This window comes from Rattus norvegicus, chromosome 1 (genome assembly GCF_036323735.1).
Source record: "Rattus norvegicus strain BN/NHsdMcwi chromosome 1, GRCr8, whole genome shotgun sequence".
Taxonomy (NCBI): domain Eukaryota; kingdom Metazoa; phylum Chordata; class Mammalia; order Rodentia; family Muridae; genus Rattus; species Rattus norvegicus.
In genome coordinates this window covers 81,900,197-81,925,719 of record NC_086019.1, presented here as the reverse complement: position 1 = coordinate 81,925,719, position 25,523 = coordinate 81,900,197, and the positions used below count along the sequence as shown (strand labels likewise).

Sequence of the window (25,523 nt, the reverse complement as noted above, 5' to 3'; positions counted from 1 at the left end):
AAGACATGGAAAAAGCAATTCTCAAATTTATCTGGAAAAGCAAAGAACCCAGGATTGTTAAAAAAATTTAACAATAAAACAACAGCTGGTGTAATCCCTGCCCATGACCACAAACTCTACCTTGGAGCAATTGTGATAAAAATTACATGGTAGTAAAATTCATTTTTTTTACTATATCTCATTCTTCATTATTTGTCTCGGCCTCTTGTTTGACATATTTAACCTTTCCATTCATCTTGTTCACAAGTTTTTGTGTCTCTTGGGACAGTTTTTTAACCTCTTTTTTTTTTCAGGTTGTTTGTACGTTTCTTTAAATAGCTGAATTACAGGATGGATTAAGTCTTTGTTTACATTACTACACTCAATTCTTTCAGAAAACTTACAAGAATCTATTGGAAAATAATTTAGGAAAAGCACTAGAGAATCTGTGAAGACTGGATATGAATCTACAAACATTTCGCACTCCCACAATATTAACCCATCATATTTTATATTATGATATTGTATCTTGGTGGATTATAAACCTTGAGATAAAATGGACTTTTAGACTTATTGACTTCTTTTTCAGTAAAATTGGCACTTAGGCTCACACATATGTATGTGGTTGATTGTCATGTGGGAGACACACCAATAGTAAGTGCAAGTGAAGATTTGCATCCCCATTTTTGAGGATGCAGGATTATAGTTATGCATCGCTATTGTCATTGCAATAATACAATGTTTAGACACTCTGGAAAGAAATCTATCAGGAGCTTCTACTACTATTATATCTCAGACTACACACACACATACACTTACCCACATCACTACCACCACCCCAACTACCACCACCACCACCACACCACACCATACTAAACTGTACTATAATGTATGTTTTTTCACCCACAGGAAGAAGACTAGTTCATCACTGTGAGAGATATATTTACCAAAAATTGCTATGAGCCTGAGTCATTTCTACCTGCTATCTGTAGCACTCCGGTGATAATGCAGCAGAGCAATCCTCCTTCATGTACTAAGCAATGCACGCTGCTTCATTTGTTTTTATAAACTATAGTTAATTATTGATGATTCTCCTCTCCATCTCTGCACTCCCCCTTGCACCGGTCTATCTCCAACAGCTGCTCTTCAGCTCTGACTTTACTTGTGTGTTTTATTGGCCCAACCCACTTCTTCAGTACTTCTTTTCACGTTCTTGAGATTATCTCTCTAATGTTAAGCCCTATATAAACAACAGCATAAACATATAGTAAAAGTTAAGACCTGAAAATATAAGAGAGCATGCAGGTTTTTTTTCTTCCTGAATCTTGGCCACATTTTCCATATTCACTGGGAAAAGATGGGCACCTAAAGACCAGATTTTAAAACATCTGACTTTAGCCAATTTCTTGGTCATTATCTCAAGAATAACACCTCACATAATGGTAGAGCTGGAGTTGCAGTGTCTTTGGGATGATCTCTTATGTAAACATACTCTCTACAGAAATCAAGAGTCCCAGGGTGTTTCCCTGCACAGCACCTGCCTCTTGAGTTCCATCCAAGCAATCACAATCAGCTACAGACACTCAGTTAGATGAAGTTTTCACACTCAGCCTCCCAGTACATATTTAGGTTCTGTTCTCTAAACCGGTTTGTGCATCTTCTTCTAAACATAAGGATAGTTATACAAGTAATTGGTTCTCAAAATAACAAAAATTTAACTAAGAAAATCAAGTTGAGGAAGTGTTCAACATTAGCTTTTGGCAAAATCATAACTCTGATAAATCTTTCATTCCTTTGTTTCATTGATGTTCTGTGTTCGAGTCTCAAGGTTTGGGCCAATGTCTTCATGGGAAACATTCTCTATAGGCACAAGAGTCAGATCCGATACAGACACTTTTCTCAGCATTCTCACAAAGTCTTTCTTGAAGAAAGAGCCACAAAAACCATCTTGATTCTTGTGTGCACCTTTATCTTCTCCTACGAAATGTCCCTCATACTGGGTATCTATTCAACAATATTTGACAAAATCAACAAATTTACATTCCTTAGACACATACTTCCCAATATTTTGCCCTTTATTCTTATTACTGATAAAATCTTCTCTGAAGAACCATTCTCCCTGCTATAGGGAAAGGCAATTTACATGGTCATTTGTGTGCTATGGTAAATTTAAATATTCTTCCTCCATTACTGATCATCAGACTCACCCATGACCAGATGTTATTAAGCAATGGGACACGTTGTTTCTCTTTCTGCTATTTATCTCTGAGGCTTAAGAAGAATGACATATTTAAGTCATGCAATAAAGGACAAGTGACACATGGCAAAATTTGTTTTTCCATAGAGGCGCCTGCATGGCAACATCGGAAGTAAACTCACTCATATCTGGTACACCTATGAGGAGCATGAAATCACATTCCAAGAATAAATTAATGTTTTTGAAGACATTGAATTCAAAAGATTCTCATCTTGTTTTCATAGGATTTTCTGAAAAAACACACAGAGTTCACCTTGAATTAGTCCATTCATAGACTGTATTCAAACATAAGCCCCCCTTTTAGTTTTGAATGGCAGGATATTCATAGTAATCTTGATTTTAAATATTTTAGTAAGTTTATTTGTCCTTTGATATGCAAGTATCTTATAAGAAATCAAACTATAATATTAGAACTGTAAAAGCAGTCTGTGTTATACTTTGCCACCCAAAACAGAGATCCAAAATATGTGTGGAACTATTAGCTAAATTGTTATATATTAATATTCTTATATTAATGAGAAAAGTCTAAAGGATACCAAGAAAAGTTACTTATATGATTAGTAGTTCTGGTGTCTGGTAAAACAATGCCCATATTTGCCTTCTAATAGAAATACAAATTTTATAATGTCTTACGCAAAATAGGAAGTGATTTATATCCCAAGGAAAAATTAAATACAGTTCTTTCTTCAGATAATGAACAAATCTATTATGGTCCCAAGGTTCAGTAATTAGTAAAGTATCTCTCCCTTGGTACATAGAGCCTTAATTTGGCCCCTGGTGGTCAGATTTGAATTCTGATGATACGATCCACATGTCACAATGTCCTATAACTGTAGGTTTGCTTTCTTTCTAGTGACTTACTCTGTTTCCTTGGCCTCCAGCCATGTCCTTGATTGCTAAGTGATGAAAGAGTATAGGGAATATCCATCATGTTTCAGTGGGTCCATCTGCAATAACAGATGCATACCTTCCCCAATCTACTTCTGAACCAGTAAAACTAGGGAAAGTTATTGCATCAGCTTGCTCACTTCCTTCTGAGGTAAAGTCACAGAAGGTGGAGTGTGCATGAGTTTGAGTTTCTTCTTGAAAATAAAACTGCAACATTAGCAGAATCTGAAATGATATTTAAGTGTATGAATTAAACATTAAAGATGAAATAAAACAGCCAGTTCCATAAGTATTAATAGATTGATGAATAGCTAGATCATGAATCCTTCCCTATAACATTAGGTGAGTCATCAATAAAATAAGTATCTCCATGAAAATTGGGAGAAAGTTGGATAATTTTTAGAGTCAGTTTTTTTCATGTCATTCATTTTTCCAAAGAACTAATTCTTCCAAAGATTCTTTGTATTGTTCTCATTACTTTTCTTTTTTAAAATTAATTTTATTTTTCTTGGATAATTTATATATTTGCATTTCAAATGTTATTCATCTTTTCCCCTGTCCCATATCCCCTCCTTCCTCCACCTGCTTCTCTGAGGATGTTACCAATTCCACCCATCTATTCTAACCTCATTGTCCTGGCATTACCCTACATTGGTGAAACTAAACTTCAGAGGATCAAGGGCATTTCCTTCCATTGATGCTGGACAATGCCATTTTGTGCCACATATATGGCTGGAGCCATGGGTCCCTCCATGTTTATTCGTTAGTTGGTGGTTTAGTTCCTCGGAGCTCTGATGGGGTCTGGTTGGTTGATACTCTTGTTCTTCCTATGGAGTTGCAGACCCCTTCCAGTCCTTAGATCTTTTATCTAACTGCTCCATTTGGTCCTCTTGTTCAGTCCAATGGTTAGCTGCAACCATCCTCATCCGTATCAGTATGGCTCTAGCAGAACCTCTCAGGAAACAACCATACCTGGCTCCTGTCAGCAAGCACTTCTTGGCATCAGCAATAGTGACTGGGTTTGGGTCACTGCATATGGGATGGATCCCAGATGGGATAGTCTCTGGATGACCTTTTCTTCAGTCCTTGCTCTACTCTTTGTCCCTGTGATTCCTCCTGTGAGTATTTTGTTCTCCCTTCTAAGGAGGAATGAGGCACTCACATTTTTCTCTTCCTTCTTCTTAGGCCTCATATGGTCTGTGAATTCTTTCTTAAGTATTCCAAGCTTTGGGACCGAAAATGATTAATCAGTGAGTGCATGCCATGTGTGTTCTTTTGTGACTGGGTTACCTCACTCAGGATGATATTTTCTAGTTCCATCCATTTGTCCAAGAGTTTAATGTAGACATTGTTTTTAATAGCTGAGGAGCAGTACATTGCACAAATGTTCCACATGTTCTGTATTTATTTTTCTGTTGAAGGACATCTGGGTTTTTTTAAGCTTCCACCTATTATACTTAAGGCTCTGTAAACATAGTGGAGCATGTGTCCTTCTTATATGTTAAAGCATCTTTTGGTTATATGCCCAGGAACTAATCTCACTTTAATTCTAAAATTACATTAATTGATTACTTGGCTTGTAACTGAGATTCTATGTGTGCATGTATGCGTGTCTGTACACATGCGAGTGTTCCTGTGTGTTTCGGTGTGTGGGTGTGCCTGTTGCACACACGTGTACACCTACAGTATGACTGATGGCCGAAGAACAGTGTGACGAGTCTTTTTTTTTCTATCCAACTCTAAGTAACAGAGGATAAAACTCAAGTAATGGGGCTTGGCAGCAGTCCTTTTAACTACTAAGCCATTTCTCTGTCCCTCATCTCTTATTGATGTCTTACATACACTATGAGTAACATGCAAAACACACTAAAAACTATGACTGACAGTTATTCCAAATTAACTTCTGAGAGTCAGATCATAACTTCCCTTCATCTAAGAACACATGTCAGACCCAAAAGCTCACCCCTACCCTCCGAACCAGTTTTCTCCATTTTAGTGATGTATGGTATAAACTTCTCATGAGGACTGACAGAAAAATCACACATGACAAGTGAAGCCCACAAGGTGGCAAGATTCACAGCCAAGACTATTCCCAATCCATAGACCTCAGTGCTCTCATATACCTCAACAATTCCACCTGGTGTTTTCAGCACTCTCAGATGGTGGTTTTCTCTGTATCGCCTGCCAGGGCCTGATCTGTCACTAATATCTGTAACTGCTTTCAGGAATTTGAACACGGTGCAGCTGTTTCTCTGAGAGGATTTCTAATCCCCATGCAGACACTTTCACTGCAATACAGGGTAGAATGAAAATCACTTACCAGCAGGATGACCAGAGGGTGTGACTAGTATTTATTTCAGGGATGAAATGCCCTCCTGTCTCATGTTCTTCCTGTGACTTAGATGGCTACTGCCCCTGTGAACATAGCTTGGTAAGCTGCCCCCTTCTTTACTGATAGATTTTTTTCTGTAAAAATCTTTAAGGCTAAGTATGAACATACAAAACTTTTTTAAAAGATAGGCTCTAAGCATTGCCAAGCATTAGCCAGGAACTATTGGGTTTAGGTCATCTACTTTGCTCAGCTTAAAAGTATACCACGATTTTAGGGAAATTTTTATCTTATGGGAACTTGCTGTTCTTAGCTGGATGTATGCTGAGCATTTCTGTAACATCCATAAATCCAAACATCCCCTGCTCCTTTCTTACTGCTCTGGTAAACAAGATGAAACTTATGACACAACTGATCCCATTGAAATGGGATGATGATGAAAGATGTAAAGACATCTTTTCAAAAATGTATTAATAATGTCAATGAAAATTCCCTCAGAGATTTGCAGAATTCTGGGGGACATAGAACTACAATCCATAGATACATTACCCGTGGATCTATCATGTGACCAAATTGATAAAGCCTTGATAGAAACTGTCTCAAAAGGTTTATGCATGTGTTTGAAGTATTTAAGCTTTTAGCATTTCCTCCTCTTAACCTTCCTGTAATTTTATCTAGATTTTAGTGTTTCCCAAACTTTAATATGAGCTATGTAATGTTTTTTTCTAATACAATACAATTAATTTTGAAACAAATTTTTGTTACAAAAAGAGAGAGAATTCTTCTTTTGGTGAATCCTATTTTAATTTTTAGGAAAATCATTATCGTTTAGATGAGTGTTCTTCTATCACTGAGTTAGGTGGGAATTGTTTATTTTGAGAGAGATTCTAAGAATGTGACCCTGCAAGCCTTGAAACACCCTGTGTAGATCAGGCCAGCCTTGAACTGGTGGATACCTGATGCCTCTGCCTCAGGAATGCTAGAAATAAAGGTGGATTCCCCACACCTGGTCATTTCTTTAATAATAAAGTATACATACTTAACATCATATTGTACCATATAATTAATGCATATTAAATTTCATGGATTCATTTGATTCTACTTTAAATAATGCCACTGGAAAACCTAACTCCTGTAATTTTGTCTCATACACACACAAAAGATAAACTTACTATACATAGGGGACCATGAAAACTTAGTGTAGATTAGTTCTGCTGTCAAAAATGATCTTGATTTCCCCACTATTTGATTCATACTCCTCCTTAAAGGCCATTTTCTTGACTTTGCTTTTGTCATGCAGTTTTTGTTAGAGTTTTTTTCTCTGAAAAGGAGTATTGAACCCTGGGCCTGTGCATTCTAAGTAAGTGTTCTGTTACTGAAAAACAGTCCAGCCTTGGGTGTTCCTGAACAGTAGCAAATTTAGAGTCATATATATTAATTTCTTTTAATACACTTGAAGTCTTTGCCATTAGGATTCCTCTGTGCTAAGTTTTCATCCAGGTTCCATCCATACATGTATACTGCTCTTCGTGTCTCCTTTTGTTTCTGTGAACAGAGGGAATAAATTTATTCCTTATGTATACAGGTGGCCCACACAAGTATTCTGAGCATTCTGGAGGTAGAGTTTAAGATTCCTCAGTAGCTTGGGGCCTAGGCAATGGAGCAGCTTCTGATCTCAGGATCCAAAAACCAAAATTGAAGGCATTTTAAAGCTATGTATGTATATTAAACATATAGTACATGTAACATATACTTGTTAAATAACTTACAATAATATCTCTTAACATTTTACCTGTATTTAATTTTATTATTGCATTGTGTAAAATTGTGCTGAAACAAATCTACTTAAACTCAATGTAAACAATAACTCACTGCTAGATTAGTACCAAATTCTGGGATAAGGTTTGGCTTGCTACTGTATGATTTGGTGGTTTTCTTGTTTTTGTTTTCTTCGGATTTGCTTTATGAGACAGGGTGTCACTACCCAGTCCTGGATGGACTGGGCTCCTTATATTGATCAGGATAGCCTTGAACTCATGGAGATATGTCTGCCTGTGCATCTCATATGTGAGAATTGAGCTTTACCTGGCTGGTTATATTTTTAATGTTAATCCTTAGGCTTATGAATTATTTTTGATGCAAATGTTGGTATTATATGTTTATAAAAATGAACTTCTTTAATTTTTTCCAGATGTATTTCTTATATTTGTATTCATATATGTGTGTGTATTTATGTTTGTGTGTGTTTGCATGCATAGGCAGGTACTTGTACACCTGAATGCAGTGCCCATGGAGCCTGAAAGAGATAGATAAACCCCTGCAGCTGGAATTGCTGGGAGTTGTGAACTGCACAAACTATGTTTTAGGTATTAAGCTTAAATCCTCTGAGAAGAATGAAGTGCTCTTAAACACCAAGTCATCTCTCCAGTTGTCCCCCTGTTTTGACAATGTACATGCTTGTGTATAGATATGCAATGTTGTTCATTTGGAAGGCATTTGTAGCATTATAGTTTGTTCTCCTACCACATACATCCCAAGGATCCAACACAGGTAATCAGGCTTGGCAAGAACTTTAGGTGCTATGACACACGACTAAACACAAACAAGAAGGAAGATACATTTGTGACAGCCTGGTTCCATGCTGTCTTCTCTGAATGGTTACTGACCTTCACAAATGCTATTTTTTGAATTTGTGGTTTACTTTTACTTCTTAAAGATAAAGGAATAGAGATCTATCTGTGCCATATACTATGTTTCTCTTTGGAAACACTGCTGTTTGCTCAAAGGAACTCAGTCCACAGGGTTTCTTTATCAGGTCCACAGTGGCAGAGCACACCGTAAGGGTAAAACCAAGCCAATGAGTCTTCTAGTGATTAGAGTGAAACACTTTGAGTGTGTGACTACAAGCATTGCTGTTCATAATGACATTACATCCAAAATGTCTCTGGTCATAATGTTGATATTCACAATAGAATCCGGTTTTGATAGAAAAGACATTTGTAAATTGGGGGGAATAAACAATACTGGCTTTCTGTGGTGCTATGATAAAACACTATAACCAAAGCAAATAAGAGAAGAGAGAATTTGCTTTTGCTTATGGCTCCAGAATCTATCATGAGGGGGAATGTACCACAAGCAGTCAGAGAAACATTGGAGAAAAGAACAGGAGGATGGATGATTAAACAAGCAAGAAAAACAACAGAATGTGGGACCAGGCTATCCTCAGGGCTTCCTCCTTTGCTCCCAGTGATGGCCATCCTCCAGTAAGTCGTCATCTCCTAAAGAATCATAACATCATAAACAGTGCTACCAACTGTGAGGAAATTAGTCAAATACCATAAGTCTCTGGGAATTTTCTCATTCAGTCGTCTATAAGTAACAACCCACCTCCATATTTCTCTGATTCAAAGGAAGGAAGCTCAGAGCCTTCTCATAAAAATGGATACAGTTGTTTATACAGACTTAAACTGGGGAATAATGTTCCTCATTCAGACCACTGCTGGAATCCTAGGCAATTCCTTTCTCTTTCATATGTATAACTTCCCATTTTTCACTACACAAATGGTGAGACCCACAAACTTGATTATCAATCAGCTCATCATATCAAACCACCTGGTCCTTCTCTCCAAATGGATCCCTCAGACAGTGACCACTTTGGGGTTGACATCTTTCCTGGAAGATGCTGGGTGCAAATTATTTGTTCTCTGTTTGTACAGAGTGGCCAGAGGTGTCTCCCTCAGTACCACGTCCCTCCTCAGAGGCTTTCAGGCCATTAAGCTTCACCCCAATACTTCTGAGTGGCTGAGTCTTAGAATTAGATCCTCAAAGTGGATTGGCACCTGCTGTTTCCTTTGCTGGATGCTGCAGCTCATGCTCAATATACATGTAACCATTATTGCAAATGCCCCACAGAATACGAAAAACCTGACTTCCAAAGGAATCCAGAGATACTGTTACTCCACCACCCCTCAGAGATTTGTTTTTGTATTACTAGCAATGATAATAGCCCTAAGTGATACAATATGTCTGGTCATCAGGGCCTTGGCCAGTGGCTCCATGGTCCTTGTCCTACGCAAGCATAAGCAGCAAGTCCAGTACATCCATAGACACAGCCTGTCCCCAAAGCCTGCACATGAGAAGAGAGCCACACGGACTATCCAGATCCTAGTGACCATGTTTCTCTCCTTTTACCCTGTAGCTGCCATCTTATCACTGTGCATAACAGAGACTGTGAATCCAAGCCATTGGCTGATTACCATGTCTGTGTTGATTTCCCTGGCCTTCCCAACACTCAGTCCCTTTGTGCTGAATTTCACCAAAACTTGTTTCCCTCCGTTCTGTTCTTTTGGTCAAAAAAAATGAATCGCCCAACTATGGCCTCTGAGTTTTGTATTTTCTCCAGGATATGTCCAATTTTATATAATTTGCCATCAATATTAATAAGCATATATGCTTTTATCATGCTTGCTAATATGCAAAACTTTGGAATTTAGTATCAATAATCAGGATGGTTATTTCTTCACACTGCTCATTACATTCCCAAAAAATGAACATGGTTCTTCTGCCAAGAAACTATGTAGGTTGACATGGAGCGACACCACGACATTCTTCTCAAAGCAGTTTATTCAGGAACCTTTCTTTCTGCATGCAAGCAGCAATCTCTCTTTTCTTCCCTTCCTCCTCTCCAGCCCCCAAGCACACTCCCTTATATCCTCCCTGATCTCTGCCTCCTCAGGCCAGACGGCATAGTCTCAGTTTTTAGGTCCATGTCACATGGCCTGATCTTGTGCCGTGGTGCGCCTGTGCAGCTCTCACAATGGACATGGCTAGTTTCAGGTGTGTGAGGAAGTCAGGTGCTAGTCATGAGACTTAACTGTAGTCCCAGGCGCCATCTTGGGACTGCTGCCACACCTGCTTCCCACATCCTTTGTGACTGTATAGCTCAGAATGTCTCCCTACATTAATCTACGTCTTTTTATTGGGGAATTGAGTCCATTGATGTTGATTGATATTAAGGAATAGTGATTGTTGCTTCCTGTCATATTTGTATTTGGATGTGACATTATGTTTGTGTGCTTGTCTTCTTTTTTTTTTTTTTTTTTTTTTGCAAGACGATTAGTTTCTTGCTTTTTCTAGGGTGTTTTGTGCTTTCCCATTTATTATCCTTTGTAGGGCTGGATTTGTAGAAAGTTTTTGTTTAAATTCTGTTTTGTCATGGAATATTTTGGTTTCTCCATCTATGTTTATTGAGAGTTTTGCTGGATACAGTAACCTGGGCTGGCATTTGTGTTCTCTTAGGGTCTGTATGACATCTGTCCAGGATCTACTGGCTTTCACAGTCTCTGGTGTGAAGTCTTGTGTAATTCTGATAGGTCTGCCTTTATATGTTACTTGACCTTTTTCCCTTACTGCTTTTAATATTCCTTCTTTGTTTTGAGCATTTGGTTTTATGACTATTATGTGATGGGAGGAGTTTCTTTTCTGGTCCAATGTATTTGGAATTTTGTAGGCTTGTTGTATGTTTATGGGCATCTCTTTCTTTAGGTTAGGGAAGTTTTCTTCTATGATTTTGTTGAAGATATTTACTACTCCTTTGACCTGGCAGTCTTCACTCTCTTCTATACATATTATCCTTAGGTTTGATCTTCTCATTGAGTCCTGGATTTCCTGTATGTTTTGGGCCAGTGGCTTTTCCATTTTCCATTATCTTTATCAGTTGTGTTGTAATTTCTATGGAATGTTCTGCTCCTGATATTCTCTCTTCTATCTCTTGTATTCTGTTGGTGATGCTTATATCTACAGCTCCTTGTCTCTTGCTTTGGTTTTCTATATCCATAGTTGTCTCGCTGTGTGCTTTCTTTATTGTTTCTATTTCCATTTTTAATTCCTTCAGTTGTTTGATTGTGTTTTCCTGTAATTCTTTCAGGGATTTTTTGTGCTTCCTCTCTATAGTCTTCCATTTGTTTATTTATGTTTTCCTGCTTTTCTCTAAGGGAGTTCTTTATGTTTTTCTTGAAATCCTCCATCATCATGATCAAATGTGATTTAAAATCTAGATCTTGCTTTTCTGGTGTGTTTGGATATTCAGGGTTTGCTTTTGTGGGAGAATTGTTCTCTTATAATTCCATCTAGTCTAGCTTTCTGTTGCTTGGTTTCCTGGGCATGCCTCTTGCCCTCATGTTGTCTTTGGTGTTACCTTTGTCTGCTATTTCTGACAGTGGCTAGACTGTCCTATAGGCCTGTGTGTCAGGAGTTCTATAGACCTGTTTTCCTGTTTTCTTTCAGCCAGTAATGGGAACAGAGTCCTGGATTTCCTGCTTTCAGGCATGTAGTCTTTCTTGTCTACTGGTTTTCAGCTGTTCCTGTGGGCGTGTGTCCTGAGTCCACCAGGCAGATCACTTGGAGCAGAAAAGTTGGTCTTACCTCTGGTCTGTGGCCTGAAGTTGCACCGTTTCAGCTCTATGTGAGGGCAGCAACCAGAAAGGCCTGCCCAACCTTTTCTCGGGTCCCTGTGCACAGGGGCACATATGGTGCTTGGCGTTTTCCTTTAGAGTCAGAAATGTGGGAAGAGTGTAGTCTCCTCTGTCTTCCCAGGTATGTCTGCCGCTCTGAAGGTTTAGCTCTCCCTCCCACAGGACTTGGGTACAGGGGGCTGTTTGATTGGGTACCTTCAGATCCAGGCGGTGTCTGGACTGCAGGGGACCTGCACCTTGAGTGCCCCTATCTTCCTGTTCCCAGAGGCCCTATACAGTTTCCTCTTGGGCCAGGGATGTGTGCAAGGGTGGGCAGTACTGGTTGTCTCTCCTGCCCTGCAGTCTCAGGAGTGTCCACTTGTCTGGGTGATGAGCTCTTTCTCCCTCGGTGTTTGGGAGCAGGGATCTGTGGGCCAGGATCAGGGAGGTTTAATGTTAATTGTTAATATTTAGTTTCTATATAAAAGAAAAAAATTATATTCATGATAATCCTTTAAAACAATAAACTGTGCAGATATCAACCTTCAATGTTATTAGTATATATTTCCTGGTCAAAACTGTAAAATATGACTTGCCATCTTCTACCTGGGCTACTCTTACTTTAATTGACCAGTCCTCATTTCCACGGTTTCATGGTTCACATATCCCATAGAATCCTCTCCTGTCCTCACCTTCTTCCTCTTTATTGTAGTCCTCCTCCAACCCCAAACCTGGGAACTGAAACACTGCCTACCTCTCTTGTACCCAACTACTAGCTGTAAACATATTTATTTAACCAACAGTTTTTAATTAAGGAGTAAGGTTACATAGCATCTCTTGGTATACATGAGAATTTCCTTGTCCGTGGGAGCAAGCAGATTTGGGGGAAAGTATTTTAGAGTAAAATACATATTAACAGACCAAATCTCAACAGAGTTTGGAGACAATATTGCCAACACTGAGTTGTGCAATGAGACAATATGTGGAGACTGTTTTGTTGAAATGTAGAGACTCTTCTTCGTAAAGGCTATTGTACAAAATATCAAGGCATGGGCAACTGAGAGATGACGTTTTTGCACAGGTGGGATGTGTGTAGGGGTGTATCTGGGTTCAAGTGTTACCCTGAGGAGTCAGTAGGCAAGCAAACAGGCATCATTTTACTCTTCTTCCCAAAGAGAAGGTTGCATTGGAGACATAAGCTTGGGCCATTAGTTCACATGTAGGATATCAGTTAAGCTGACGAATGAATACATAGAGTGTGGTTGGTCACACAAACATTTACTCTCAATGTTCTGTAGACCTTGCATTTTCTTTGTACTTCCATTCTTTTATTCAGTTGCAGCAGTAGGACAAGAGCTCAGCCTATGTCTATAGAGAAATTCCTATCTTAACAGTGAATTGAATATCTCTAACATAATATACTCTTCAGTACATGAAAAACATGAGCATTTTGAATTAAAACAATGAAACATCTTAATATTTTAGAGCTGTTTGGCCAGCATTATGATAGCTATAACAGCTGATGATGGTTAATTTACAGGGCCATTGACTTGTTTAATAACACCTGGTCATGGGTGAATCTAATCTTTAGTAATGGTTGAAGAATATTTAAATGTTCCATAGCACACATATACCATGCAAAATTACTTTTCCCCACAGCAGGGAAAATGGTTCTTGGGAGAAGATTTTGTTAGTGGTAAGAAAAAAGGGCAAAATGTGGGGAAGCACGTGTCTAGCAATGTAAAGTTGTTGATTATCCAGAGCCCTGGATTGTCAAATATTGTTGAATAGATAGATACTCAGTATGATGGACATTGAATAGAAGACAAAGGTGCACACAAGATAGGGCTTAACATTAGAGAGATAATCTCAAGAAAGTGAAAAGAGGTACTGAAGTAGTAGGATGGGCCAAGAGAACACACATGTAAATTCAGAGCTGAAAATCAGATGTTGGAGATAGAAAGTGCCAAGGTGAGTGCAGAGAGGAAGGAGAGAATCATCAATAAGTAACTACAGTTTGTAAAAACAAAGTAAGTAGTGTGCATTGCTTAGTACATGAAGGAAGCTTGCTCTGCTGCATTATCATGAGAGTCTACAGAAAACAGGTAGAAATGACACATGTTCATAGCAAATGGTGCTAAATATATCAGTCACAGTGATCAACTTGTCTTCTTGCTGTGGGTAAAAGACATAAAAATTATAGTACAGTTTTGTATGGTGGAGTTGTAGTCGTGGTGTTCATGGTGGTGTTTGGTGGAGTGGTGTTAGTAATGTTAGTGGTGTTAGTGGTGTTGGTATTCTTGGTGTTGGTGGTATTATTGGTTGTGGTGGTGGTGGTGTGTGTGTATGTAGTTTGAGTAAATAATAGTTACAGCATTCCCTAATTGATTTCCTTTCCAGAGTGTCTAAACATTGTTATTGTAATGACAACAGGGATGGATGAATATACTTTTGCATCCTCGAAAATGGGGGACACAAATGTTCATTTGCCCTTACTACTGGTGTTTCTCACACATGACAATCAACCACATCCATCTGTGTGAGCTTAGTTGGCAATTTTACTGGAAAAGTTGTCAATAAGTCCAAAAAGACCATTTTATCTCAAGTTATATAATCCATCACGATACACTATCATGGTATAAAATAAGATGGGTTAGCATTTGTGAGAGTAAGAATTGTTTGTAGATATGCATTCCCAGTCTTCACAGATTCTCTAATGCTTTTTTCTAAATTATTTTCCAATAGATACTTCTAACTTTTCTGAATGAATTGAATGTACTAATGTGAACAAAAGGCTTAATCCGTTCAGTAATCCAGTTACTCAAAGAAACAAACAAAGTAACAAACCAAAAAAGAGATGAAAACCTGAAGAAACACAAATCTTGTGAGCAAGATGAATGGAAATGATAAAAATGTCAAAAGAGAGGCTGAGATAAACAATAAAAAAGAATAAAAATTAGTATAAAATTTAATCTCACTACCATGTAGTTTTTATTACTATTGCTCTGTAGCAGAGATTGTGGCCAGGGATGGAGATTACCCCAGCTGTTTCTTTATTGAATTGCCGTTATGAATATTGATGCAAAAATATTCGATAAAATCCTTGCAAACTGAATCCAAGAACACATCAAAATGATCATCCATAATGATCGTGTAGGCTTTATCCAAGGGATGCAGAGATAGTTAAATATATGGAAATTCATCAATATAATCCACTATATAATCAAACTCAAAGATAAGAACCACATGATCATTTCATTAGATGCTGAGAAAACATTTGACAAAATTCAATACCCCTTCATGATAAAAGTCCTGGAAAGATCAGGAATTCAAGGCCCATATCTAAACATAGTGAAAGCAATATACAGCAAACCAGTAGCTAACATAAAACTAAATGGAGAGAAAGTTGAAGCAACTCCACTAAAATCAGAGACTAGACAAGGCTGCCCACTCTCTCCCTACTTATTCAATATAGTTCTTGAAGTTCTAGCCAGAGCAATCAGATAGTGAAAGGAGGTCAAAGGGATACAAATTGGAAGGGAAGAAATCAAAATGTCACTATTTGCAGATGAAATGACAGTATACTTAAGTTACCCCAAAAGATCCACTAGAGAACTACTTAACCTGATAAAAAAACTTCAGCAAAGTGTCGGGGTATAAAATTAACTCCAACAAATCAGTAGCCTTCCTCTACTCAAAGGATAAACAGGATGAGAAAGAAGTTAGGGAAATGATGCCCTTCACAATAGTCCCAAATAATACAAAATATCTTGGTGTGACTTTAACCAAGCAAGTGAAAGATCTGGGTGATGAGAACTTCAAGTCTCTGAAGAAAGAATTTGAGGAAGATCTCAGAAGACGGAAAGATCTTCCATGCTCATGGACTGGCAGGATAAATATAATAAAAATGGCCACTTTGCCAAAAGCAATGTGCAGATTCAATGCAATTCCCATCTAAATTCCTACTCAATTCTTTATAGAGATAGAAAGAGCAAGTTCATTTGGAATAACGAAAACCCAGGAGAGTTAAAACTATACTCAACAATAAAAGAACTTCTAGGGGAATCATCATCACTGATTTTTAAGCAGTATTACAGAGCACTAGTCATAAAAACTGTGTGGTATTGGTACAGAAACAGGAAGATAGAAAAGTGGAACAGAATTGAAGACCCAGAAATGAACCCACACACCTATGGTCACTTGGTCTTTGATAAAATATCTAAAACCATCCAATGGAAGAAAGATAGCTTTTTCAACAAATGGTGCTGCTTCAACTGGAGGTGAGTATGTAGAAGAATGAAAATCGATCCATTCTTATCACCCTGTACAGAGGTTAAGTGCAAATGGATTAAGGTCCTCCACATCAACCCAGATACACTCAAACTAATATTAGAAAAAGTGGGGAAGAGTCTTGAACACAGGGGCATTGGGGAAAATTTCCTGAACATAACACCAATAGCTTATGCTCTAAGATCAAGAATCAATAAATGGAACCTCATAAGACTGCAAACCTTCTGTAAGGCAAAAGATACTGTCAGTAGGACAAAATGTCAACCAACAGATTAGGAAAAGATCTTTACCAATCAAACATCCGATAGAGGGCTAATAACCTAAATATACAAAGAACTCAAGAAGTTAGCCTCTAGAAAGCCAAATAACCCTATTAAAATGTGGTACAGAGCTAAACAAAACATTCTCAGTAGAGGACTATTGAATGGCCAGAAAGCACCTAAAGAAATGTTCAACATCCTTAGTCATCACAGAAATGCAAATGAAAGCAACCCTGAGATTCCACCTCACACAAGTCAGAATGGCTAAGATAAATACTCAGGTGACCGCTGATGCTGGTGAGGATGTGGAGAAAGAGGAACACTCCTTCATTGTTGGTGGGATTGCAAACTGGTACAACTACTCTGGAAATCAATCTGGAGGTTACTCAGAAAATTTGACATTCCCCTACCTGAGGACACAACTATACCTCTCCTGGCATATACCCAAAAGATGCTCCAACATAAAATGAAGACACATGCTCCACTATGTTCAGAGCAGCCTTAATTATAATAGCCAGAAGCTGGAATGAACGCAGATGCCCTTCAACAGAGAAATGACAACAGTATATGTGGTACATCTAAATAATGGAGTGCTAATCAGCTATCAAAAACAATGACTTCATGAAATTTATAGACAAATGTAATGAACTTGAAAATATCATCCTAAATGAGGTAACCGAATCACAGAAAAACACACTTTGTATGCACTCATTGAATAATGGATATTAGCCCAAAAGCTTGAACTACTTAAGATGCGATCTACAGACCCCAGGAAGCTCAAGAAGTAGGATGACGAAAAGGCAGATGCTCCCACTCCTTCTTAAAAGGGGAAATATCCATAGGATGGTGTATGGAGCAAAATTTAGAGAAGCAATTGAAGGAATAGCCATTCAGAGCCTGCCCCACATGTGGCCAATATATATACAACCACCAAAACTAGGTAATATTAATGAAGCTAAAGAATGCATGGTGAAAGGGACCAGATACAGATCTCTCCTGAGAGACACATCCAGAGCATGTCCAATACAGAGGTCAATGCTAGCAGCAAACCACTGAACTGAGAAAATGACCCCCTTGAGGAGAATTAGAGGAAGGATTGAAAGGGTTGGAGGAGCTTGTAACCCCCTAAGAACAACAATGCCTACCAAGCAGAGATTCCAGGGACTAAACCACTCTTGAAAGGCTATACATGGACTGACACAGGTGCCAATTACATATGTAGCCTAGAATAGCCTTGTTGGGACACCAGTGGAAGGGGAAGCCCTTGGTCCTGCCAAGGTTGGACCCCCAGTGCAGGGGAATATGGCTGGTTCAGTAAGGGGGATGGATGGGCAGAATAACTGTATGGGGCAGGTGGAGGGGATGAAGGCTTATATACAGGAAACCGGGAAAGGGAATAACAATAGAAATGTAAGTAAAAATATGTATCTAATAAAAAAAAAGAATTGTGTTCGCTATTGTGAGTTTTTTTTTGCCTTTTTAGATTGCAAATTCTTCCTTGAAGAATTGTGTTGGGATTTTTGTTGATGATATCAATGAATCTGTAAATTGGCTCTGGTAGGATGGCCATTTTTACTATGTTAATTCTGTGTAAATATGAGCCTAGGAGATATACCCATGGAGATCTTCAATTTCTTTCTTGAGAAACTTGAAGTTATTGTCTTACAGATCTTTCACTTTTTTGGTTGGAATTACCCCAAGATATTATTTGTGGCTATTGTGAGGGGAGTTTTTTCCCTAATTTCTTTCTCAGCGGTTTATCATTTCTATAAAGGAATTTATTTGAGTTAATTGTATATCCAGCCACTTTGCTGAAGTTGTTTATCTGCTGAAGAAGTTTTTGCCGTAGCTTTGTATACTATCATATCATCTGCAAATAGTGATACAATTATTTCTTCTTTGCCAATTTGTATCCCCTTGATCTCTGTTTGCTGTCTTATTGTCCTAGCTAGCATTTCCAGTGCTACATTGAATAGATATGGAGAGAGTGGGCACCCTTGCCTTGTCCCTGATTTTAGTGAGCTTGCTTCAAGTATCTCTCCATTTAATACTGACTGTTGGTTTGAAGTAAATTGCTTTTACTATGTTTAGGCATTCAAGAGATCTTCAATATTTTTACCACGAAGGGGTGTTGTATTTTGTCAAATGCTTTTTCTGCATATAAATAGATGATCATATGGTTTTTTTCATTGAGTTTGTTTATATGGTGAATTATGTTAATGGATTTTTGTATGCTGAACCAACCTTGCATCCTTGGGATGAATCCTACTTGATTGTGGTGAATAAAGGTTTTGATATGTTCTTGGATTCAGTTTGCAAGAATTTTATTGAGAATTTTTGCACCGATATTCGTAAGTGAGATTGTTCTGATGTTCTCTCTTTTGGTTGAGTACTTATGTGGTTTAGGTATCAAAGAAATTGTGGTTTCACAGAATGAATTACATAATGTTCCTACTGTATCTATTTTATGGAATAGTTTGAGGAAGATTGTTATCAGGTTTCTTTGAAGGACTGGTAGAATTCTGAACTAAATCCATCTGGCCCTAGGCATTTTTTTGTTGGGAGTTTTTTAATGACTTCTATTTCCTTTTGAAATATGGGCCTATGTAGATAGTTTCCCTGCTCTTGATTTCACTTTGCTATGTAGTATTTGCCTAGAAAACCATTCATTTCATGTAAATTTCCCACTTTTTTGAGTATAGACTTTTGTAGTAGAATCTGATTTTTTTTAATTTCCTCCATTTCTGTTATGCCTCCCTTTTCTTTTCTTTTCTTTTCTTTTTTATTAACTTGAGTATTTCTTTTTTTTAAATTTCTTTTTTTTATTAACTTGAGTATTTCTTATATACATTTCGAGTGTTATTCCCTTTCCCGGTTTCCGGGCAACCATCCCCCTCCCCTCCCATTCTGTATGGGTGTTCCCCTCCCCATCCTCCCCCCCCTTGCTGCCCTCCCCCCAACAATCTAGTTCACTGGGGGTTCAGTCTTAGCAGGACCCAGGGCTTCCCCTTCCACTGGTGCTCTTACTAGGATATTCATTGCTACCTATGAGGTCAGAGTCCAGTATGCCTCCCTTTTCATTTCTGATTTTGTGCATTTGGGTCTTGCCTCTGGGGCCATTAGTTAGTTTACCTAGGGTTTATCTATTTTCTTGATTCTCTCGAGAACAAGCTTTTGCTTTTCTGATTCTTTATGTTGTTCTCTTTGTTTCTATTTGGTTGATTTCAGCCCTGAGTTTGACTATCTCCTGATTTCTACTCCTCTTGGGTGAGTTAGTTTCTTTTTGTTCTGCAGCATTCAGGTGTGCTGTAAAGTTGCTAGTGTAAGATCTCTCCAGTTTCTTTACATTTAGTGCGGTGAATTTTCCTTTTTGTACCACTTAAATTGTGTCCCATAAATTTGGGTTTGATGTATCAACATTTTCATTAAATTCCTGGAAGTCTCAGTTTATATTTTTACTTTTTTCCTGAGCGAGTTATAATTAAGTAGAAAGTTGTTCAATTTCCTCATGTATGTGGGTTTTCTATTGTTTTTGCTTCATGATTATTTCAATATTCTTGTATTGGCTATTGTTTTTTGAGCCATTATATGTTTGATTTTTCATAAGGCAACATGAGGTGCTGAAAAGATGGTACATTCTTTTGTTGTAGTGTGAAATGTTCTGAATGTACCTGTTAAACACATTTGGTTCATAACCTCTATTAGTTTCACCATGTTTCTGTTTAGTTTCTATTTCCATGACCAGTCCATTGATGAGAGTGGAGTGTTGAAGTCTCCCACTACTATTGTATGGGATTCAATGTGTTTTGAGATTCAGTAAAGTTTCTTTAATGAATGTGGATGCCCTTGAATTTGGTGCACAGATGTTCAGAATTGAGACTTTCTTTTTGGGGATTTTTCCCTTTGATGACTATGAAGTGACCTTTTTTTAACCATGATTAATAACTTTTGTTTGAAAGTCTATTTTATTGGATATTAATATGGGAACTCCTGTTTGTTTCTTGGGACCATTTTCTTGGAAGATCTTTTTCCATTTTTCTCTCTGGCATACAGGTTGAGCAATGGTATTGAATTGAAGACCCAGAAATAAAATCACACATGTAAGCACAATTGACCTTTAAAAAAGAAGACAAAAATATATAATGGAAAAAAGAGAGCATCTTCAATAAATGGTGCTGGTCTAATTGACTTTCTTCATGTAGTAAACATAAGAGCCACTGTCAGAGACAGCAAGACCAGATAACACCAGGTAAGCACATGGCAAGAGGCAAGAACCAGAACCTAAGAAACAGATACCAAGGACACTTGTTATCATGTGAACCAAGTTCTCCCACCACAGCAATTCCTATGTGTCCCAACACAACGAAAAAGCAAGATTCTGATTTAAAATCACATCTATGATTATATTGGAGGAGTTTAATAATGACATAAATTACTCATTTTAAAAAATACAGGACAACACAGGTAAACAGGTAGAAGCCCTTAAAGAAGAAACAAACATTCCTGAAGGAATTACATGACAACACAACCAAACAGTTGAAGGATTGAACAAAACCATCCAGGACTTAAAAATGGAAATAGAAACAATAAAGAAATAAAAAGGAAGACAACTCTGAAGGCTGAAATCATAGGAAAGAGATCAGGAGTCCTAGACAAAGCATCACCAATAGAATACAAGAGATAGAGGAGAGAATCCAAGGGGCAGAATACCATAGAAAACATTGACATAACTGTCAAAGCAAATGAAAAATGCCAAACGCTCCTAACCCAAAACATCCAGGAAATCTGGGAAATAATGAGAAGATCAAACTGAAGAATAATAGGTATAGAAGAGAGCAAAGATTCCCAACTTAAAGGGCCAGTAAATATCTTCAAACAAAATTATAGAAGAAACCTTCCCCCACCTAAAGAAACAGATGTCCATAAACAATCAAGAAGCCAACAGAACTCCAATTAGATTCAACCAGAAAACAAATACCGTCTGTCATGTAATAGTCAAAACACAAAATACGCAAGACAAAGAAAGAATATTAAAAGCAGTAAAGAAAAAAGGTCAAATAACATATAATGGCAGAACTATCAGAATTATACCAGTCTTCTCAACAGAGACTATGAAAGTCAGAAGAAATGCCAGTCCACTCTACCATATCCTGCAAAACTCTCAATTACCATAGACGGAGAAACCATCTATGGTTTCTATGACAAAACCAAATTTACACAATATCTTTCCACAAATCCAGCCCTACAAAGCATTAGATGGAAAACTCCAACACAAAGAGGGAAACAAAACCAAAGAAAGAACAAGAACGTAATCTTCTTTCAACAAACCCATAAGAAGATAGTCATACAAACGTAATTCTACCTCTTTTCTTTTCTTTCTTTTTTTTTTTTTCGGAGCTGGGGACCGAACCCAGGGCCTTGCGCTTGCTAGGCAAGCGCTCTACCACTGAGCTAAATCTCCAACCCCCATAATTCTACCTCTAACAACAAAAATAACAGAAAACAGCAATCACTATTCCTTTTTGCCCATTAACATCAATGGACTCAATTCCCCAATAAACAAACCTAGGCTAACTTACTGGATAGGTAAATACAACCGAGCATTTTGGTGCATACAGGGAACACACTTCAGTGACATAAACAGACACGTCCTCAAAGTTAAAGGTTCAAAAAAAATTCCAAGCAAGTAGTCCCAAGAAAGAAGCTGGAGTAGCCATTTTAATATTGAATAAAATCGAATTTTAACCAAAATATATCAAAAAGATAAGGGAGGATACTTCATACTCACCAAAGAAAATATCCACCAAGATGAACCCTCAATTCTGAATAATCTCCAAATGCAACAGCACCCACATTCATGAAATAAACTTTACCAAAACTTAAAGTACACACTGATCCTCACACAATAATAGTGGAGACTTCATAACCCCACTCTCAGCAATGGACAGATCATGGAAAGAGAAACTTAACAGTGATACAGTGAAAGTAACAGGAGTTATGAACCAAATGGATTTAACAGATGCCTATAGAACATTTCAAACTAAATCAAAAGCATAAACCTTCTTTTCAGCACCTCATGGCACCTATTCTAAAACTGGCCATAAATTCTCTCATAAAATAGGCCACATCAGATACAAGAAGATAGAAATTATCCCATGCATCTTATTATATCACCATGGTCTAAGGCTGCTCTTTAATAACAACAAAAAGAACAGAAAGCCCACATACACAGAGAAGTTGACCAATGCTCTACTCAATGACAACTTGGTCAAGGAAGAAATAAATAAATTACAGTTCTACACTGGGAAAGGGCTTATATCCAAAATATACAAAGAACTCATGACGTTAGACTGCAGGGAGACAAATAACCTTGTTAAAATGAGGTTCAGAGCTAAACAAAGAATTCACAGCTGACTAATATCGAATGGCTGAGAAGCACTTAAAGAAATGCTCAACAATTTTAGTCATAAGAGAAATGCAAATCAAAACAACCCTGATATTCCACCTCACACCAGTCAGATTGGCTAAGATCAAAGACTATGGTGACAGCAGATGCTGGCCAGGATGCAGAGAAAGAGGAACACTCCTTCATTGTTGGTGGGATTGCAGACTGGTACAACCATTTCTGGAAATCATTCTAGAGGTTCCTCAGAAAATTGGATATTGCACTATCTGAGGACCCAGCTATACCTCTCTTGGGCATATACCCAAAAGATGCTCCAACATATAACAAAGACACTTGTTTCACTATGTTCGTAGCAGCCTTATTTATAATAGTCAGAAGCTGGAAAGAACCCAGATGCCCTTCAACAGAGGAATGGATACAGAAAATGTGGTACATCTACACAATGGAATGCTACTCAGCTATCAAAAACAGTGAAATTCATAGGCAAGTAGATAGAACCAGAAACTATCATGCTGAATGAGGTAACTTAATCACAGAAAACACATATGGTATACACTCATTGATAAGTGGATACTAACCCAAATGCTTGAATTATCCTAGATGCATAGAACACATGAAACTCAAGAAGGATGACTAAAATGTGGATACTTCACTCCTTCTTTAAAAGAGGAAGTAGAATACCCCTAGGTGGGGCTAGGGAGGCAAAGTTTACAACAGAGGCTGAAGGAACGCCCATTCAGAGCCTGCCCTATATGTGGCCCATACATATACAGCCACCAAACTAGATAAGATGGATGAAGCAAAGAAGTGCAGGCTGACAGGAATCAGATATAGATCTCTCCTGAGAGACACTGCCAGAATATGGCAAATATATAGGAGAATGTCAGCAGCAAACAACTGAACTGAGAACTGGAACTCCATTGAAGGAATCAGAGAAAGGACTGAAAGAGCTTGAAGGGGTTCGAGACCCCATATGAACAACAATGCCAACCAACCAGAGCTTCCAGGGACTGAGCCACTACCCATAGGCTAAACTTGTACTGACCCTTGGCTCCAACTGCATAGGTAGCAAGGAATAGACTAGTCAGGGCACCGGTGGAAGGGGAAGCCCTTGGTCCTGCCAAAGCTGGATCCCTAGTGAACAGGATTCTTGGGGGGAGGGTGGTAATGGGGAGAAGATGGGGAGGGGAACACCCATGTAGACGGGGAGACAGAGGGGTTAGCGGGATGTTGGCTTGGGAACTGGGAAAGGAAATAACATTTGAAATGTAAATAAGAAATACCCAATTTAATAAAGATGGGGAAATTTAAAAAAATAAATTAAAGACTTTTTAAAATTTAATGAAAATGAAGGTACAACATGCTCAAACATATCAGACACAATGAAAGCAGTGCTAAGAGGAAAACTCATAGCTCTGAGTTCCTCCAAAAAGTTACTGGAGAAAACAAACACTAGTAGAGTCACAGCACTCTCGAAAGTTCTAGAACAAAAAGAAGCAAATACATGGAGGATGAGTACAAGTGGACATGATAGATATGGGTACTAGAGATTCTAGGTAAATACATTTCTGTCTATTAAGAGCTGATACTTTGGAAATGGGATAGGCTGGTTATCTGAAGAGATTTATAGAATGGAAGAAAGTAGTTCATTCCACCAAGATCTGCTTATTTAGTCTCCTAGGAATAGGAGTAAAGAATGAAGGAAGTTTGTCCCTGAAGGTCTACTACTTCTTTGATGAGACTTGGTGTTTGGATATGGAGAAATGGAAGGAGAGGGGAAGACTTGCAGTCAGCTTACCAGCTTTTGTGTCAGGAATGGCCTATGGTTTATCAGGAAGTGCCTACTAGATTTAGGGCCTGGGATAAAGCAAAAAGTATGGGTAGGAACGGGAAGGTACTTGGGATCATCAGGATATATGGGTATGGTTAGGGGCAGGAAGGCTGCAGCAAGTGATCTGGTGCAAAGTAAGGGATGAGACTCTGGGATTGTTATAGAGGAGGTGAGGGGATGGGGAACATTTTAGTTATCTTACTTATTTTCCTGGCCTGGGGAAGATCCTGTGTTCCCTGGAAATGTCTGATCCTATTGTAGGCTGTGGTAATAGGATGAGATGGAGGAAGGAAGGTTGGAGAGGATAATCTTGCTCATATCTTGGGGATTAGGTCAGAGGGGAGAGACTGCAGCATGTGTTCTGCTACATGAGACTGAGAAATTGGATCTGGAGGAGCAGAAGGAGAAGTGAAAATATTCACCCATGTATCTGCTTCCCAGGCAGGAGTGACCTTTGTGTTATCAAGGAGGGCCTGTTGGAGTTGGAGGCTGGAACAAAACAACAAGTATAAGGAAGGGGATTCTGAGAAGAATAATTGTGGGATCTCAAGAGTTGGAGACAAGCTTAGACTTGTGTTTTGCTATTGAGCTGGCTATGAGATTAGGGGACTGGATCAGTAAAAACAAAGGGACAGGTCAACCTACATGGTTTCTTGGCAGAAGAACCATGTTCATTTTTTGGGACTGTAATGATCAGTGTGAAGAAATAACCATCCTGATTATTGATACTAAATTCCAAAGTTTTGCATATTAGCAAGAATGATCACAAGCATATATGCTTATTAATATTGATGGCAAATTATATAAAATTGGACATATCCTAGAGAAAAC

The 25,523-nt window shown here is 38.2% G+C and overlaps 1 protein-coding gene and 2 pseudogenes across 1 annotated transcript; 2 read left to right on the top strand and 1 right to left on the bottom strand.

The window, feature by feature from the left end:
* Window positions 1,184-2,292, top strand: Vom1r-ps62 (vomeronasal 1 receptor pseudogene 62; annotated as a pseudogene).
* Window positions 8,892-9,815, top strand: Vom1r54 (vomeronasal 1 receptor 54). Its single transcript, XM_039097319.1, has one exon. It carries the CDS (start codon window positions 8,892-8,894, stop codon window positions 9,813-9,815), a length of 924 nt encoding a protein of 307 aa, XP_038953247.1.
* Vom1r-ps61 (vomeronasal 1 receptor pseudogene 61) lies at window positions 13,549-13,720 on the bottom strand (annotated as a pseudogene).